Raw genomic sequence first — 18867 nt, 5'->3', positions numbered from 1 at the left:
AAGGAGCCAGGATGTGAACTCTGGTCTCCTTACTGTGCCTTGTTGGTCTCCCTGCTGCACCACCTTGCCACTTCTTAATACTGATGTAGAAAACTGATTAAAGAAATTGACCATTCAAGTCTTCAGTGGCTACAGGCCTTCCTGACTGCTTTCTCCCTGTGCCTGCACATGTACGTTGCCAGCCGTGCCTCACCCTGCTTACCCAGGATCAGAGGCAACCCATCTGACAAACTTTCCTTCCAGTTCCGTGAGCCGACCCAAGGCCAGGCTCTAGAGCCGTGGCTACACCCAGGCTGCTGGACTATAGCAGTGGGAAGATGCTTCTTCAGGTAGTGTTGCCTCTTTTGACAGTCCTTGGCCACAATATGTGTTTGTAAGTCAGGGTCTGTATTGGCTAAAAAAAATACCCTCCAAATGTTGCCACCCTAGATGACCACCTACTTCATCTAAATGGCTGAAGTTGACCCTGGAAATACATATATATCTATATATCTCATAGGCAAATTGGCAAATCTGTCTCACTGAACACTGCAGTGAACCCAGGCATTCTACAGTAAGTCAGGCTAACTGGCTAAATGTAAAGAAAACTAATATTTATTTAAATATCCTAGGGTCATTACAAAGAAGCTACTGTACTTGGGCTCACTGCAGGGAGATGGATTTTCAACTTTGACTATGACATATACTGTATATATGTGTGCATGTGTACATATACACGTAAATGTTATGTGTTAAATTTACAATTTTACTTCAGGTAAAAAAATCAGAATAAGTCCATGCAAGGATCTGCAATATTTGAGAAAATCAGTACAGGTTAATAATATCTTAATTATATTTTATTGATCTTTGGAGATTTGCAAGACATCTATTGTCAAAAGGGAAGATAACAAATTCCAAGTGTTTCCTTCAGTTTCTGAAAGATATCTGATGGATGAATAATTGTACAGTATACTGTATTAGTGATTTTAGGTATCAGCCATTTACAGCCCACAGTCTTTGTCTCCTGATTCCTAGCTGTGCTGTACGTTATTTTTATTTAATGAGATGTATACAGAAATGTGCACATAATTAAAAAGAAAATATGTCTATATACAATTATGAAAGATATAGGGATGAACCATACTCAAAAAACCTCTTACAGTCTATTCAAGAAAGTGCAACAGGCACTGGCAGCCAACATGAACTCACAATATTTCTCTTAAATAAAGCATATTTTATTATAAGGAATCACTTCAAAGTTTTCTGTCATCTCATTTAGGATTTACTTCCATATTATAGCCCTCAAACTCAAAATAAAATAGCTAATCAGGACCCTAGATTTTGTGAACCTTAGGCCCCCCTGAGTCACTTTCATTTCAATCAAACGCGATTCCTGTTTTCCAGAGGTTCCGCTAGAAGACAGGGGTTTCTTACTGTACAATGCTTCAAATGCTGAAGAACATCACTTAATACAAAATAATTATTTAAAGCTGAAAAATTCACCTTCATCGTGTTCCCTTACAAACAATTAAGTACAGGAACACTTGAGTCATGTTTTCATTTCTTAATCCCTCTCTATGCAGCAGATTATCTGTACAAAACACAAGAGTCTGCATTATGTATATGGCGACTTCGTCCATTAGTGTAAAAAAAAAAAAAATCTTTTCCTGGATGCACAGCAGCAAGGTACATTATGTAAATGTACAGGTTTGAAGATGTAGCTGTATGTATTTATTGAAAATATATTCACATTAAGAACCATTTTATGTTATTCTCAGATATAATCACTCGGAAAAGAAAAGAACATTAACATGCTTTAGGAAAAAATTCTGATTTACAAGATTAAACACAATCCAAATAAAGTCAGTCACAGAAAAAACATGTCTTCTACATTAAGTTGACTTCTCTATAAGAAGGAACAAGTGCTTGTAAAAAGGGTCAGGCGTGAGCCCACTTGGCCCAGACAGTATCAATCTGTGTAGTCCTAATGTGCTTGTATCGCTAACTGAAGTAAGGTTTGGTCCACATAGTCATGGCTCGGATTTAACCGTTTTGCTTCCTGTGTTTTAAGGAATGTGTCCTAGAAATGTCTGGATCATTCCTTGAGCTACAGAATGCATTCACTGTAGTAAAGATGGCACATGTTGCACTCATTCTGCCACAACGACAATTCATGTGCAGCTAACATGAATGCGAAAAATCTTTCCTGGAGGAAAACACTTTTCGAAATGTACCTACCCAACTTGACAATTAAAACATATTTTAGATTTAGATATTTACATTACTATATACAGTTCTATTTATATATTACTGAAGGTCAATCAAAATTATTAGAATTTTCATAAACTTTATTAGATAGTTAAAGTTTCTAATTGCTAATAAAAAAAAGTGGCTGCAAAAACTTTCTGTCAGGTTCTTCGTCGGGTTGTGCTAAGATCATTCTGCAGAGCTCAAGACTGAGGAAGCCTATTGGACCGTTTCCACCCACCCCTCATCAATCAGACATTTGAACTCTCCACCTCTACTCCTCATTGATCCCGTGTTCCCAAGCCACTTTGGCCTGCTCCTCTTTGTTGCTCATAAGAGGCTGTGATATCTTACGTGGCATTGGCCGGGGTCTTATCTCCTCTTCTGGAATGCTCCCTTCTCCACGAGGCAGGTATGGTTTTGGGGGCAGTGCAGGAGGGTCGTGGTGGCCATCCTGTGGAGTAACCCCACCTGGGGCTGAATGACTACGACAGGGTGGAGGTTTGACCGAGTCAAGGACATCTGGCTCCGAGATGCTATAACGGACGGGTAAGTACGGGGACTCAATGTCCTCATCCGTGTTCCAAGCCTGACTTGGAACAGAGTCCATGGTATCGGTGCGGGCAGGAGGCTCAGAGGACTGGCCAAAGTTGCTCTCACTTAGAGAAGATACCCCACTGCTGGCGCTTCCAGAAAGAGTTGAGTTACTGCCATCCAGGCCCGACTGTGGGCTCGTAGGAGAGGCTGGAATTGGGTGGAGTGGAGACTGCGTAAGTGAAGAAAAGCAAAATAAGAGAAAAAAGACAATAATTAATTTTTGCAAGACACTCATTAATAGTCTTTGAGAATATAGTATTTCTTTCTACTTGAAATAACAATAGAAGAGATTTTGGAAAAAATGTACTTATTAAATACCCAGATTAAACTATAAAGCAAGATAATGTGTGCAAATTTGTAAAGTTAATAGACCTGTACTTATATATAGGGTGGTCCAGATCTAACTATGCAACTTTTAATGCAATGCAGGAAACAATGCAAGACAAAAGAATTGTTCGAAATACAGTATCTTGCAATAAACGAATGCAGGGCAGGTGCTGCCATCTATCGGCAACAAAAATAATTTTTTGTGAATTCTCTATGTAATAAACTTAATAAGTTATAGCCTAATGAAAACTGCATAATTAGATCTGGACCACCCTGTACAGTAAGAAGGACAGATGAGAGACTTCTACCTCTGCAGCGCCACCACTGCTTCAATGCAGAGTGTATCATTCTGTGGCTGGCATTGCCATCGCAAGCATGTGATAAACAAAAAGGATACGGTCTTTGCTGCCTGCAGTGGCTCGTGTTGGCAATTTCTGAAACACCGTTACCCTGCCATTTTCCTATGACCCACAGCCCTATGTACGAATTGCCTCAACTTGGTCAGCTGTAATTTGGTGCTGACACAAACATGCTATTAGGGGTCAACTTCAGGGCTCGGGTGATTTTAATGTACCTGCCGAACCAGGGGTTGGTTAATACCTCTTCTCTTCCTCCCTCTGCAGAGTGAATGATTGACAGAATAACCACAGATGATGTCATGTCCGGTTTCTGGCCACCTGAACTTACCTCTTCTGCTTCCCAACTCTTAAAAACTGGCTTCTCCACAGACTCCCATCTGAAGAAGACTTAACTGTGTTTATTTTGTTTTTGATTAAGATCTTTCACTTATACGGGGATCACTTCGGTGCCCCAAATCTTTATGATCTCTTTGGTTTCGTGTTTACAATGAATAACTGTATATAGGTGCTGGCTGACCCATTGACTCCTTTGTAGACATGCATCAAGGATTTGACTATAAATGTGTTCAGTGTAGCAACCTGAAAAGAAGAGTGACATGTGCCTGTCACGGCTGTCTGAATACAAGACGTGCTGGTATATTTAAATCATCTGCTGTGGCTCGGTAGCACATGCAGATACAGTACTCCTACCAGAAGAGAGCTGCAATAGTCCAGACATGACAGAACCAAAGCCTGAACCAAGAGTTGTGCTGCATACTTTGTCCAATGAGGCCTAATCTAGCAGATGCTTTACTGCGTGAACCTGCATGAACAATAGACCCTTGCAGTGTGGTCAGTGAAAGACAGATGGTCATCAGTCATCACCCCCAGGTTGCATACTGTAGGAGAAAACAAAACGTATCATTGTGTGTTTTATTTTTTAATTTGTATTTCTGAGTGTTCTATTCTATATAACTAAGATCTATCTAATTCTCATCAGTTCTGACACAGTCACCAGGGGAAGAATAAGATAATTACAATTAATTTCGCAAGATGTATGCCAAAAACTTTTAATTTATTTAACTATTTTAGGACCTTTACATATGCAAAGATATAGGGTGTGTTATTGATTATACTATTTATCTGTATGTTGAGTGGTCCAGCTAATGTATTTCTTAACTCTGTTATGCAAATTAACTTGGTTTACTTAAGATTGGTACTTTGCCATATTCTTCAGTCTGCATAGGAAACTCACGTGTTGATACGTACGCTCCATTGTGTCCAATATTATGGTAAAGGATGTCCATTTTCTTCTAATTGCAATGATGTTTTCAGCTGTTATTTAAGAGTCTCTTATAAAAGAATTTCCACACAAGAATTGACTTGGTAAGTGTTAGCAATAATGAGCCAAGCTGAACAGAGATGGGGTGTTGATTAGACAATCCAGCTGGGACAACTAGGAGACCTGCCTTTGCCAGGTTCAGCTGAAGATGGTGATCCTTCATCCAGGTTGAGATATCAACAAGATAAGCCAAGATTTTAGCTAATTCTGTGTGGTCTTCTGGTGGGAATGAGAGGTGCAGCTGTATGTCACTAAAGAGCTGTGTGTTGGGCTTACAATAATGATGTAATAATCAGATATTTTATTGAATCATTGTGACACTGGAAAACTTGCACTTGCTTTGAAGATGCATTTGTCAGTTGTAAACACAACTGAGAGAGTGTGGTAGGTGCTGAATCATTGCTTTTCATGTTGCCCTATGGTTGTCATAGGGTAGGGTTGCCAGATTAGAAAATTTGAAATACAGGACACTCTTAAAATCTCTCTCTATATTACTATATATATAAATTTATACATGCCTCCTACACACCCAGACCAATATATTATATAAATGTAGAGACATAATGTGTTGCTTGGTATCAGACTTCTGGCCATGTTCAATACTCAAAGTGTATTTACATACACCAAAGTTTGCTTCAAAACAGCTTCTGCCTTGTTTGATAAATATACCTTCGCTGGAATATTCATCACGAAATTTACACTTACATTTTGGCATCTATGGATGGATGGATGGGTGGATGTATGGATGGATTAGTTTTTATATTAGAAAAAAGTGGGCCGTGGCAAGTCGTAACAACATACTTTGCTGAGACTGAATGTTGCAATGCTGATACAGAACTGCACAGCAGTGCGGCTGCAGAGCAAAACGGTAAGAGTGTCGCTGTCCTCAGCCAACCAGAGCAACTGAACAAGTTGCAAACAGGCAGCAAACACTCGTTTCCTCGTTACATTTGGGTTATTTTCATCAAGAGAATCTGAGAAAAGAAAGTATAATTACTTATGAAGTTACAACTAAATACCGTAAGAAGGTAGTAAAAATATATTTATATTACGAAATTTGAAAATTAGCTAAATACGGGACATTTGGATGTCCCTGAAAGGTCAGTACGGGACAGGGGACAAAATAATCAAATATGGGACATATCCCGTATATAAGGGGCGTCTGGTAACCCTATCATAGGGCCTTTTGGCCACATAAAATGCTGGCAACAGTTATTAGAGGGATGATCTCACATACTGTAGATGGGCGCATGGTGTGAGAATCTCACGTGAATATTACCAATGAAGGATTAGAGTATCACGACAGGTCAGTACATCGCCTGTACGAACATTTTGCATCATCTGCAGGCATGTAGCATCCTCCATGGATCACAAAGAGGTGTTCCATTGCAGTGTTCATTATATCTTTCATTGGCTAAGTACTACGGCAGATTGCATCAGCAACATCGTTACACTCAAGTAGCTTGGTCTTCCATATTACTACGATAGGCTTCCCATATTCTCTGGAGTTAATGACTAATTGATTTCTACATAGAGATATTGCAGAAAACAGTGTAATCCAAGCAGCAACATTCTTGAATGGCTGCATGTAATTAACAAAAAATATTTTACTTGAGAGGAAAATAAAATAAAGATGGAAATTATGAGTAAAGGAGTATTAATCTTTTATTGTTTTGAATAGTGAATATTCAAGTTCAGGCTCAATATAGGGTCTACAGTCAAGGTTACTGATTTAAAAGTTCAGGCAATTCAACGTCTAACTTTGACACAATTTCCTCCACATGGCATATAACAGTTTTAACTGCTAAGAGGAGAAACCTATGAGATTTTGTACTTGTATTACTACAATTATTTTCTTATTCCTAAGGTTGTTTTTATGCTAGACAGCATATATTTGTATAATATGATTATTACTTCAGGATATACTGAGGATTCAGAAAGTATTTAGACTCTTCCACTTCCTCCATGCTTTATTGTGCTGTAGATTTAATTTTAAACAGATAGATTTGCAATTTTTGCCCATTAATCTACATTCAATAACCTATAATAAGAAAGTAAAAACATGTTTGATGAAATGTTTACCAATTTATTAAAACTAATTTATTACAAGTAAAAAACCTGAAATCTGTCATTCATGTAAATATTTAGAGCCTTTGCTGTGTCACTCCAAACTGTGGCCAGGTGCATCCTGTTTGCTTTAATAATCCTTGAGATAGGTCTAGAATTTAATTGGAGTCCACCTCCAGATTGAGCTGATTGAACATTATTTAAAGAGGCAACATTGTGTATAAAAGGTCCCATAATTCACAGGACTAAAACCAAGTCATGAAGTCCAAAGAACTCTCTGTAGACCAGCATGATCAGTTTTTGGTAAATAATAGATCAGGGTAACGGTATAAAACCATTTCTAAACCTTTAAGTTTTCAGTGGCCTCAATAACAGTGAAACGAAAGAGATTTGGAACCTGCACGACTCTTCTAGAGTTGACCGGCTGGCCAAGCTGAGTAACTTTTCAAGAAGGACATTGATCAGGGGTGTTATCAATGGCTTCATTCCTAAATGCACTCCTCATTAATTTCCACTGGTGTCCTCAAGTACTTGATTCACCACTAAGCTGAAAGCATTCTACTTTATCAGTGCCTTTGAGAGTTTTGAAGACCTGTGTTAGGTCCCCACATAATATTTCCTCTGCTTGTGACTAAACAGGTTTAATTCTCTGAGTCCTGAAGAATAGGACATGTCCATAAGTCCTTGGATACATCTGGCTGTTCTTCTCTGCACATAGTACTCCAGAAGTGATCTCACTAGTGCATTATGTAATCTGATCATAATGTCCTTGGATTTATATTCAGCAGTGTTAACAATATAACCTAAAATTTTATATGCCTTTTTCATTGCTTCAGATTGCTTTCATTTTTTGATGATGAAAATGATGTGTCAACATTAAATTCCTAAATTCTTTTTCTATGGTTGCTTCCTGTAGGTCAGTGTCTCCCATCTTGTATTTGTAATCAATGGTCCTTTTGAAACACTTTGTATGTTCTAGATTAAACTGCATTTTCCATGTGTTTGCCCAGTTCTGAAGATTGTCCAATTCTTTTTGCTACCTCCTCAGTGTATGCCATTTCTCTAATTTTAGTATCACGTTCAAATTTCACAAGTTTACTAACTACACCAAAATTGATGTCATTAATATAAATCAAAAAATGTAACAGTCTAAGGACTGAACCTGAGGGACCCCACTGATGATGTCACTCCACGTGGAGTCATCTAGCTGATTCTACATGAGTTTTAGGAAAATTAATAAAACTAATGTCACAATACCCAGACTTATGTGGAAGGCAAATGGAGCTTCACAACAAATTATGGAGTCCACTACAGTACGAACGTCACAGCCATCTTTGTATTCAGAGCTAACCAGCTGGGTTTGACTATTGTTTTTCTCCATGGTTGGCAGCACACTCATGATTAGCTACTGTTCATACAGTTTTTAAATCACTGTCCTTTTATTTACTTGAGTTGTTTTTCTCTTATTTATTTTTGGATAGTGATTTCTCATTGTTACAAAATATCTATGATGGCTGTGATGCTGTGTTGAAGTCATTGTCACGTGTGTAGGAGTGAGTTGTGATGGTGGGTTTTTTATCTTAAAAATAAATCTGGAGACAAGATTTCTTTCAGTTTATGACTCTGTTCTTTGCTAATTTTTAACAATCTTCTTTTGCACTCAGAACTGGCCTGTCTCCATAAATGTGGAATGTTCGGCGGAGTGGTGGCTCTGAGGCTAGAGATCTGCACTGGCAATCGGAAGGTTGCCGGTTCGAATCCCGTCAATGCCAATAGGGACACTGCTCTGTTGGGCCCTTAAGCAAGGCCCTTAACCTGCAATTGCTGAGCGCTTTGAGTAGTGAGAAAAGCGCTATATAAATGCAAAAAATTATTATTATTAAAATTAATTATTCTATTGCTTTTAAATAAGTTGGATGAAACTTTACATGTCAAGGTGAGTCACAGCAAGTTCAGGTACTCTGGCATTTGTTTATATCGGAGAACCAGCTTAAGTTTCTTATTTCAGATGCTATTTAAATGTTGGACAGTTTTCATCTGATACATTTAGAGTGGAGAGGGGATAAGGGGGACTGGAAATAAATAAGTAATGGTATAAAAACAAGCACATTACAATTAGAACTAAAATATGTTATCCATTTATTGAAATATTGGCTGGATTTGTATGTTACTGCCTAAGGAGATAAGTTACATTATCTCAGTTAATGTTTATTAACTCAGGAACAGAACTGATTCGCTGTGTACCAGGAGCGGACTGGATCTCAAAACCGGCCCGGGCATCCTTCAACGAGTGAGGTGATGAGGTCGATTCATTGTAATTTTCTTAAAATTTGTGATGAGTATGCGGCTCGCTACTTGCTATAAGCCTATGATATGAACTTTATCTAAACTGTTGCCAAACTTAATCTGTACACTGTTATTTAGACACAATTTCAAATTTGACAACATGCTTAGAAATAAAATTTAATGAAAAATAAAAATTTAGTAACACGGCTTACACGTTATTAGAGTATCATGTCAAATGTCAATGTCAAGTCCAAGTGCCAGTACCCTAGTAGGCTAGTAGCTGCTCATTTACAATGGAATGAATTATAACCGAGCTTATAATGAAAACCTCACTATTGAAATGTTCCATTAACTTAATAATAAACTATAAATGTTCAATCCTAATATGAAAAATTCCTATCCTGAGCTTTATAATTTTATTTCATCATACTAATAATCGCAGTTGAAAACCACTAATTATCGCTCACGCCGATGACCAGAGAACAATAAAATGCATAATACATAATCAAAACTAATTATTAGTAACGAAGAATTTAAATACTAGATATGAGATTAAATAAATTGCAATAATGTATATGCTAACCGAAATGTAGCGGTATTGAAACAGAAATCAGCAAAAGGTAGTTTTGAACAAATTTTTCGCTGCAACGTTGTGTACTGACACCTAAAACAACTTGATGACGTAATACGGTATATTATATAGGACTATATAAATTGCAGTACCGGACAGATAATTCACTTGTCAACAAGCATTTTGTTACTGGTTTTCTTTCATCTGTACTTTAATAAATTTCACTTGCTGACTCCAAATCTGAAAACCGTTTTCATCCAGCACTTCCCATTTTTTAGTTATGATGTTCCAGGTCTTGGACAACTAGGGTGACTGGACAGTAAAGACGATGCGTTTCAGCATTTAAGAAAGAAGTGTAGTCTTGAGAAAAGTGAAGCTAAAAGTAAGGAAGGTGTTTTTGTTGGCCCTGAAATACATGAACTGATGCTTGACGAGGAGTTCAAAAGGAAACTGAAGCCAACTGACTCAGCACCCTCATTCGTGCAGGTTGTCCAGAATTTTCTTGACAGTCACAGAGCAGAGAATTATGCTGAGAACCTGCTGAAAGTATATTAGCTTACGGGAGCCAGAATGTCACTGAAGATGCATTTTTTACATTCTCATCTCAACTTTTTTCCACCAAATCTAAGCGATGACAGAGATGAGAATGGGGAAAGATTTCATCAAGATATAAAGGTGATGAACAACTGATATCTGGAAAAATTCACTCTGAGCATAATGGGTGACTACTGTTTGTTCTTGCAAGGAGAGACGGATGTGCAGTACAAGCGCAAAAGCGAGTGCCTCCAACATTTTTGGGCAGGCCGACCTCACTTTTATATTGAGGTAAATTGACATAAATATACTTTAACGTGTCTCTGGTATTGTCTTCTGTTTTGTTTTCAGAATAAACACATCAAAACAATTTTGGTGGGACATAGTCCAAACTCCAGATATCGTGTTGATATATAATATTGATATTCAAAAGTGTCAAAACATCAATGATGTGTATTTCAAAAACCTGACATGCTAGCTTAATTCCGATTTCACATATGAAATCAGTGTAAAAAACTTAATAAAGGCATGCTCTGAAGTTCCCAGAAGCAAACAAAAAAATATTTTTTTGTACACCAGTGTAATGTTTAGTATTTTAGAAAATTAATTTTAATGGCAAACAGTAACCAGTACATAAAATTTATTTCATGAAACGGCCGGCCCATGACCAGACCAGAGTCCGCGGCCCACCGGGCATTGCCCAAATGCCCAAATGGCTAGTCGCCCCTGCTGTGTACTAATATTCTAAAGATTGAATCATTCTGACCCTTGAATTCTGTTGACTTAACCAAGGGGACATCAGGACAAACAAACTTCAATTAGCATGCTGTAAAGAAATGTCAGTGCTTTTAAATGTAAACCTTCACTACAAACTGCTCAGATCTGACCATGTCTTACTTCCACATAGCAGCAGCTCTCTTATTTAAGGTAGAAGTTTGTATGTGTGTTTTGAGAGGTGGTTATTTTTGTTTTATATACATACATATATATATTTTTTGCTTTATATATATGTTTTCATCTATCTATCTATCTATCTATCTATCTATCTATCTATCTATCTATCTATCTATCTATCTATCTATCTATCTATCTATCTATCTATCTATCTATCTATCTATCTATCTATCTATCTATCTATCTATCTATCTATCTATCTATCTGCGTTATCTTTGCTTTGTTTTTTTTAATTTAAGTCCATTTTGTGTGTTATTCTTGTTTTAGCTAAGGATGGTGTTAGGAGCTAGTTTAACCGGGCAGGCACACAACACTGAGGTCAGGTGGCTGAAACTTACCATTAGGATTACTGTTGAGTTTTTGACATCAAATGTCGGTGCTTTTAAATGTAAACCTTCACTACAAACTGTTCAGATCTGACCATGTCTTACTTCCACCTAGCAGCAGCTCTCTTATTTAAGGTAGAAGTTTGTATGTGTGTTTTGAGAGGTGGTTATTTTTGTTTGATATACATACATATATATATTTTTTGCTTTATATATATAAGTTTTCATCTATCTATCTATCTATCTATCTATCTATCTATCTATCTATCTATCTATCTATCTATCTATCTATCTATCTATCTATCTATCTATCTATCTATCTATCTATCTATCTATCTATCTATCTATCTATCTATCTATCTATCTATCTATGTTATCTTTGCTTTTTTTTTTTAATTTAAGTACATTTTGTGTGTTATTCTTGTTTTAGCTAAGGATGGTGTTAGGAGCTAGTTTAACCGGGCAGGCACACACACTGAGGTCAGGTGGCTGAAACTTACTATTAGGATTACTGTTGAGTGTTTGACATCAATCTATTGTTAGTGCCCATAAAATTACTTTTAAATTATGTGTTGTGTCCTTTGTATCCCCCTCTTGCAGTTTAACTGTGGACTGTTTCTTCTACATAATTTTTCTTTTTAATTTAAAACACCTGTTGGCGGTGGTTGGAGACTCCCATGTTGCTTTGCACACCTTTGTCCTTACAATTGACCAGCAGCACACATATGGCTGGTTACTTTCAGCAAAAGACATCCAGCCTATTTCCTGTCTCGTTTTCTGGCTGGCAGCATGCTTATAATTGGTTGCATTCAATGCAGTAGACCTTCAGCTCTAATCACTAGCACTTTATTAGGGAAAGAGAGGCCATCAGTATACACATAAAAATTGTATATGCCTTTTCAATATTTACTTAATACAGATTAAAAACAAGTTGCTGATGTACAAACCAATGCAAGACAGAACCATGAGGAAAAAACATGGGCACAGAACAAAAGACAGGGTACCTTTCTTAAACAGCGCGCAGGGAGAGCTGGAGGGAGATCGCTGATCTGGTGATGAAACGCATCAAAGTGCATCGAGAAGTGTCCTAAGGGAAAACACAGCAGGAAAAAAACAAGGTTTGGAAAACACTGACATTGGAGGAGCTGATCTCTTTTGTTTTTTCTTACTGGAAGAAAAAATACTTCATTTATCACTTGGTTTATTGCTAACTTGAGAACGTGCCACATTTTGCTAGTAACACTGGCACCATGTCAAATGAACCAAACTAATGCCCTTTTCCAAGACATTTTTTTTAATACGAAAAGTTTTAAACACTGACAGTCCTAGTCATTGTACATTAGTGTGCAGCATATTGTACAGCATACATACACATTATGTATAGTGGATTCAGAAAGCTTTCAGACCCCTTCACATTTTTCACATTTTGTTATTTTGCAGCCTTGTGCTGAAATCATTTAAATTCATTTTTACACCACATCAAGCAACACTCAAAAAAAAAAAACAAGACAAGCAAAAAAAAAATTTTAAATTTGCCAATTTATTAAAAATAAAGAACTTAAATATCCATATCCCATTGACACAAGTTTTCAGTCCCTTTACTCAGTACTTAGTCAAATAGCTTGGATTCTTCTTGGGTTTGATGCCAGAAGCATTGAACACCTGATTTGGGGGATTTTCTGCCATTCATCTCTGCAGATCCTGTGAAGCTCTGTCAAGTTAGATGGTGACCACCAGTGGGCAGCTATTTTTATGTCTCTCCAGAGATGTTTGATTGACTTCAAGTCTAAGCTCTGGATGAGCCATTCTGGATGACTTGTCCCTAAGCCACTCCTGTGTTGTCTTTGCTTTCTGCTTAGGGTCGTTGTCATGCTGGAAGGTGAACCTTCAGCCCAGTCCAAGGTACAGAGTGCCCAGAAACAGGTTTTCATTAAGGATATCTACAGTATAAACTGTGTTCTCTTCAGATTTTCTTCAGACTTGCCTCATCTCCAAGTCCCTGCCACTGAAAAACAACCGAATAGCATAATGTTGCCACCATCATACTTCAGTGTTGAAATGGCATTGCCAACATGATGAGTGCTGCTTGGTTTCCTTCCTTCCTTCCTTTTATCAGATCACCATCTGATAGTTCTTTAGGTGCCTTTCTTCAAACCTCAAGTGAACTTCCATCTGTCTGTTACAAATGAGAAACTCTTACCTGGCCCCACTGTCATAAAGCACAGACTGGTGAAGTATTGCAAAGATGATTATCCTTCCGAAAGTTTCTTTTATGTTCACGCAGGAACTCAGCCAGAATGATGATCAGGTTCTCTGTCCTCTCTCTTAACAAAGGCCCTTCTCCCAAAATTGCTCACTTTGTCCAGCTTTAGGAACAGTTGTTGTTCCATATTTACTCCATTTAAGAATTATAATGGTAACTGTGCTCTTAGGAAGCTTCTTCAGATCTGTGCATCGACACAATCCCATCTGCAAGCTCTGCAGGCAATTCCATTGACCTCATTACTTGGTTTTTCCTCTGATTCACATTGTCAGTTGTGGGACCTTTTATAGACAGACGGTTGTGTGCCCATCCTAAGCAGTCAAATCGATTGAACTGACCACAGGTGGACTCCAAACAAGTGGTAGAATCATGGGATTCATCCGAGCCAAATTTCAAGTATCATAGCAAAAGATCTGTATACCTGTGTCAATGTGAGGTTTCGCTTTCTTTGGGTTTTTTTAAACTAGGGGTCTCTGCCCCCTGCTCGCTTCGCTCACCCACCCCCGGGTTTGGTTAACTGGATATACAATTTTAAGAGATTGTTATTTTCATGGGAATTGTTACATATGCATTATTTTCACTTTTACTTTAAAACTTTAGTAAAAACAATATTTGGAATTAACTTTTCTTCAAGATTGCATTGAATTTTGATTCCATGTTTGGACTTACACCGTGACAACACAACATATATTTGCCTGTGAGTGATTATCATTTCTTTCTCTCTAATAAATGAAACAACTTTTTCTAATGTTTGTTCATGCTCTTTCTTCTTCGCTTAGTCGATGATGTGTCATCTAGAATGTATAAAATTACTGTCCTGATAAAAGTTATAAGAGCTGAGAGAGCAGGAAGTGTGTCTGACAAAAGCATTCACACGACTGAGGTTAGATGACCGTGGTCTTGTTTAAGAATAGTTGTAAGTAGGGTGTGACTTGAAAGAATCTCATGTTAAAAGTCTCCGTCTCACGGGACTTCATACTGTGCCAGTGTTTTTGGAATCTTTTAATTCTCGCTGGCAACACGAATTAGACAAGTCTCCGACTTAAAGTTTAAATCCGAACAATATATTTGATCTCTTTTCGCTGTTCCATTATTTCACTGAGTAATAATTTCCGTTTGTTTGCGCTAATGCGATCTTTCCTATCCTTTTTTAAGACTTTCGAATTTTCGTAGTTCCATTATCTCTACCCTGCTCTGCATGTGTACCACGCCAACATTTTTGAGTTCTTTATGACGTTCTACTTTGTCATCTACTCTTTGTCCTTTATTTCCTTCCCTGGGCGTGGACTCGTCTCGCGGGATATATAAATGTCTCTCCGAGAAAATCACGTCTCGTCTCCTTCCAAGATTTTTTTTTTATAATAGAGAGATTAATTTGCAAAGATATCTAAAATCCTGTTTTCACTTTGTCATTCTGGGGTATATTGTGGTATGATCGTGGTGGCATGGATCGTGGACTATCTTAAAGACAGAACTCAGTATGTGCGTCTTGGGAACTGCACATCTGACATTGTGGTCAGCAACACAGGAGCGCCACAGGGGACTGTACTTTCTCCGGCCTTGTTCAGCCTATATACATCGGACTTCTAATACAACTCGGAGTCCTGCCACGTGCAAAAGTTCGCTGATGACACTGCTATCGTGGGCTGCATCAGGAGTGGGCAGGAAGAGGAGTATAGGAACCTAATCAAGGACTTTGTTAAATGGTGCGACTTAAACCACCTACACCTGAACACCAGCAAAACCAAGGAGCTGGTTGTGGATTTTAGGAGGCGCAGACCCCTCATGGACCCCGTGATCATCAGAGGTGACTGTGTGCAGATGGTGCAGACCTATAAATATCTGGGAGTGCAGCTGGATGATAAATTAGACTGGACTGCCAATACTGATGCTCTGTGCAAGAAAGGACAGAGCCGGTTATACTACCTTAGAAGACTGGCGTCCTTCAACATCTGCAATAAGATGCTGCAGATGTTCTATAAGACGGTTGTGGCGAGCGCCCTCTTCTACGCGGTGGTGTGCTGGGGAGGCAGCATTAAGAAGATGGACACCTCACGCCTGGGCAAACTGGTGAGGAAGGCAGGCTCTATTGTTGGCATGGAGCTGGACAGTTTGACATCCGTGGCAGAGCGACGGGCGCTGAGCAGGCTCCTGTCAATCATGGAAAATCCACTGCATCCACTAAACAGTGTCATCTCCAGACAGAAGAGCAGCTTCAGCAACAGACTGCTATCACTGTCCTGCTCCACTGATAGACTGAGGAGATCGTTCCTCCCCCAAACTATGCGACTCTTCAATTCCACCCGGGGGGTAAACGTTAACATTATTCAAAGTTATTGTCTGTTTTTACCTGCATTGTTATTAATCTTTAATTTAATATTGTTTTTTGTATCAGTATGCTGCTGCTGGAGTATGTGAATTTCCCCTTGGGATTAATAAAGTATCTATCTATCTATCTGTCTATCTCTCTATCTCTCTATCTATCTATCTCTCTATCTATCTATTGAGTGTTGTTTTAATTAGGGAAAAAATGTAACTTACTTTTAGTACAAGGCTGCAACATAGCAAAAAATGAAAGGGTCTGAATACTTTCTGAATCCACTGTACAGCATTTAGTTAACATGTAATAAATATAAAATGTATTTATATTTATATATTTGTTTTACATAATTTATTCAAAGTTATTTCTTATCTTGCACCTAGTGGTGCCTAGATAGATGTGGGCTCTTAAATAAAATAAACACATTGAAGAGTGGAAGGGTGTCGCTGATGACTTACCTGTATATTGTATGATAAAAAGGTTCTGTTTATTAAGGAATAATCAGTGAATGGTTTTGTATTTTAGTTTTGAGTCTTCAGAGCCTTCTGTCACAAAATACCCCGTAATTATTAACATTTAGTCTCTGGATACTCCAATTCCTTATATATCCTGAAAAAGGGTAGGTTAGGTTGAATGGCAATGCTAAGCTGGTGCTTGGTAAGAGTGACTATGTATAGAAGTATGCCTGGCGAGGGCCCGGCAGTGAGTTTTATAATGAATTTGTGCAGTGTATTTTTTTTACCATTTTTCAGAACATTCTGATTCTGTTTTATTTTAAAAGTACTCTTTATAAGTAACTAACGCCAAACCTATTTTGATACATTACAAAAAGTGACAACTACCAGGCTTTTCCACTGTTATAAGCCTTAGTCAGGGTTTCTTGGCAGCAGCTCCCAAAAGAAAACCTGGGCAGGCGTAAATATTACTCCAATATCAACTCCACTGAGAAGAGGTGTCAACAAATCAGGGTGCATTGAGCGCACCCTTTTACTTTGGTTTGTTCCCCTTCTAAACATATTGTGCTTTTTTTTTTTTAAGTCCACGTCCTTTATCACATTTTAGAAATGATGAACGGAATACCTTAATAAAAAAAAAGCTATTTTTAAAGTCAGATACTCACCTGGTGGTAAAGTCCTTGGTGGCACTGGAGGCACCATAATGTTCCCGACGTGGGCAGTGAGAAATGGCATAGCTTCTCTGGTCCCACTATCTAAGCTCCAGCTGCTGGGAGCTGTAGGGACAGCTGGAAAGCAAAACAGTGAGAGGGAGAGTCATTTTCTAGATGTACACTTTACAAAAAAAAAAAGTGTGAGTATATGTGTGTATTTTAATACAAAAGTCAGACAATTCAAAAAATGTCAAAATAAGTACAACTTGCTTGCTCGAAAAACAGGCTGTGAGGATGTAGCATCTTGCTCTGAACTGGTCTCTTCAACTGTTTGATACACATGTTTAAGTGTGGCTGTGTTAAATTGTAAAATTAGTTCCCTATGCTTTTATGAAAGCTTAAGAGCTGTGTCTGAATATTGTGATTCATCTGAATTTGTTCAGTGTAGATCTAGGCTGGTGTCTTGGCACCTCTCTTGTTTGTGGTCTTCATGGACAGAACATCAAGGTGCAGCCGAGGATGTGAGGGTATCCAGTTGGGGAAGCCAGGGTTAGCATCAGTGCTTTATGCAGATGATGTTGTCCTCTCTGCCTCATTTGGCTGACACCTTCTGTGCGGACTCAAGCGATTCGCTGCTGAGTGATCGGTATTTCCAAATCGGAGGTCACGGTTCTCTCTGTAAATAGAGTTGAATGCTTTCTCCCAGGGGTTTGGGAGACTGGGGGGTTAAACAACTTCCTTAAATGGAGAAGTTCAAGTAAGACATGATTTAAAGATTTACCAAAGGATGCTATGTAAAATATACTGAGTGACTGACTGACAGATGCTAAAATTGAATTAATGATTAAATCAATTACACTAGATAGATAGATAGATAGATAGACTAATTGCAATAACTGAAAATACTTGCATTGTCATTGTTCGTTTTAGGAGATTTTTGCCCAAACCACTTTAGAGATCATTAAAGCATTAAGTTTGACATAAGGGGCTCGGCCGGGCAAAGCCCGAACAGGCAACGTGGGTCCCCCTTCCCATGGGCTCACCACCTATGGGAGGGGCCAAGGAGGTCGGGTGCAGTGTGAGTTGGGTGGGGGCCGAAGGCGGGGACCTTGGCGGTCCGATCCTCGGCTACAGAAACTGGCTCTTGGGACGTGGAATGTCACCTCTCTGAAGGGGAAGGAGCCTGAGCTAGTGCGCGAAGTTGAGAGGTTCCGGCTAGATATAGTCGGGCTCACCTCGACGCACAGCTTGGACTCTGGAACCAATCTCCTTGAGAGGGGCTGGACTCTCTACCACTCTGGAGTTGCCCCCAGTGAGAGGCGCCGAGCAGGTGTGGGTATACTTATTGCCCCCCAACTTGGAGCCTGTACATTGGGGTTTACCCCGGTGGACGAGAGGGTAGCCTCCCTTCGCCTTCGGGTGGGGGGACGGGTCCTAACTGTTGTTTGTGCGTATGCACCGAACAGCAGTTCGGAGTACCCACCCTTTTTGGAGTCCCTGGAGGGGGTGCTAGAGGGCATACCTTCTGGGGACTCCCTCGTTCTGCTGGGAGACTTCAATGCTCACGTGGGCAATGACAGTGAGACCTGGAAGGGCGTGATTGGGAGG

At 38.9% G+C, this 18867-nt stretch overlaps 1 protein-coding gene across 8 annotated transcripts in view; it reads right to left on the bottom strand.

The window, feature by feature from the left end:
• Positions 1 to 223: 223 nt before the first annotated feature.
• Positions 224 to 18867, bottom strand: part of dock3 (dedicator of cytokinesis 3) — a 970442-nt gene continuing 951798 nt past the window's right edge. For all 8 annotated transcript variants that reach the window (XM_051921401.1, XM_051921404.1, XM_051921402.1 and 5 more), the window contains 3 exons: positions 17272 to 17394; positions 12573 to 12655; positions 224 to 2992 (listed from right to left, as the gene is read on the bottom strand). In XM_051921401.1, coding sequence (XP_051777361.1) covers positions 2501 to 2992; positions 12573 to 12655; positions 17272 to 17394 — 698 coding nt within the window. In that variant the 3' untranslated portion in view covers positions 224 to 2500. The remainder of the gene's footprint in view (positions 2993 to 12572; positions 12656 to 17271; positions 17395 to 18867) is intronic.

The sequence above is a fragment of the Erpetoichthys calabaricus genome, chromosome 18, assembly GCF_900747795.2.
Source record: "Erpetoichthys calabaricus chromosome 18, fErpCal1.3, whole genome shotgun sequence".
Lineage (NCBI taxonomy): Eukaryota > Metazoa > Chordata > Cladistia > Polypteriformes > Polypteridae > Erpetoichthys > Erpetoichthys calabaricus.
This window is presented reverse-complemented; position numbering and strand designations above follow the sequence as displayed.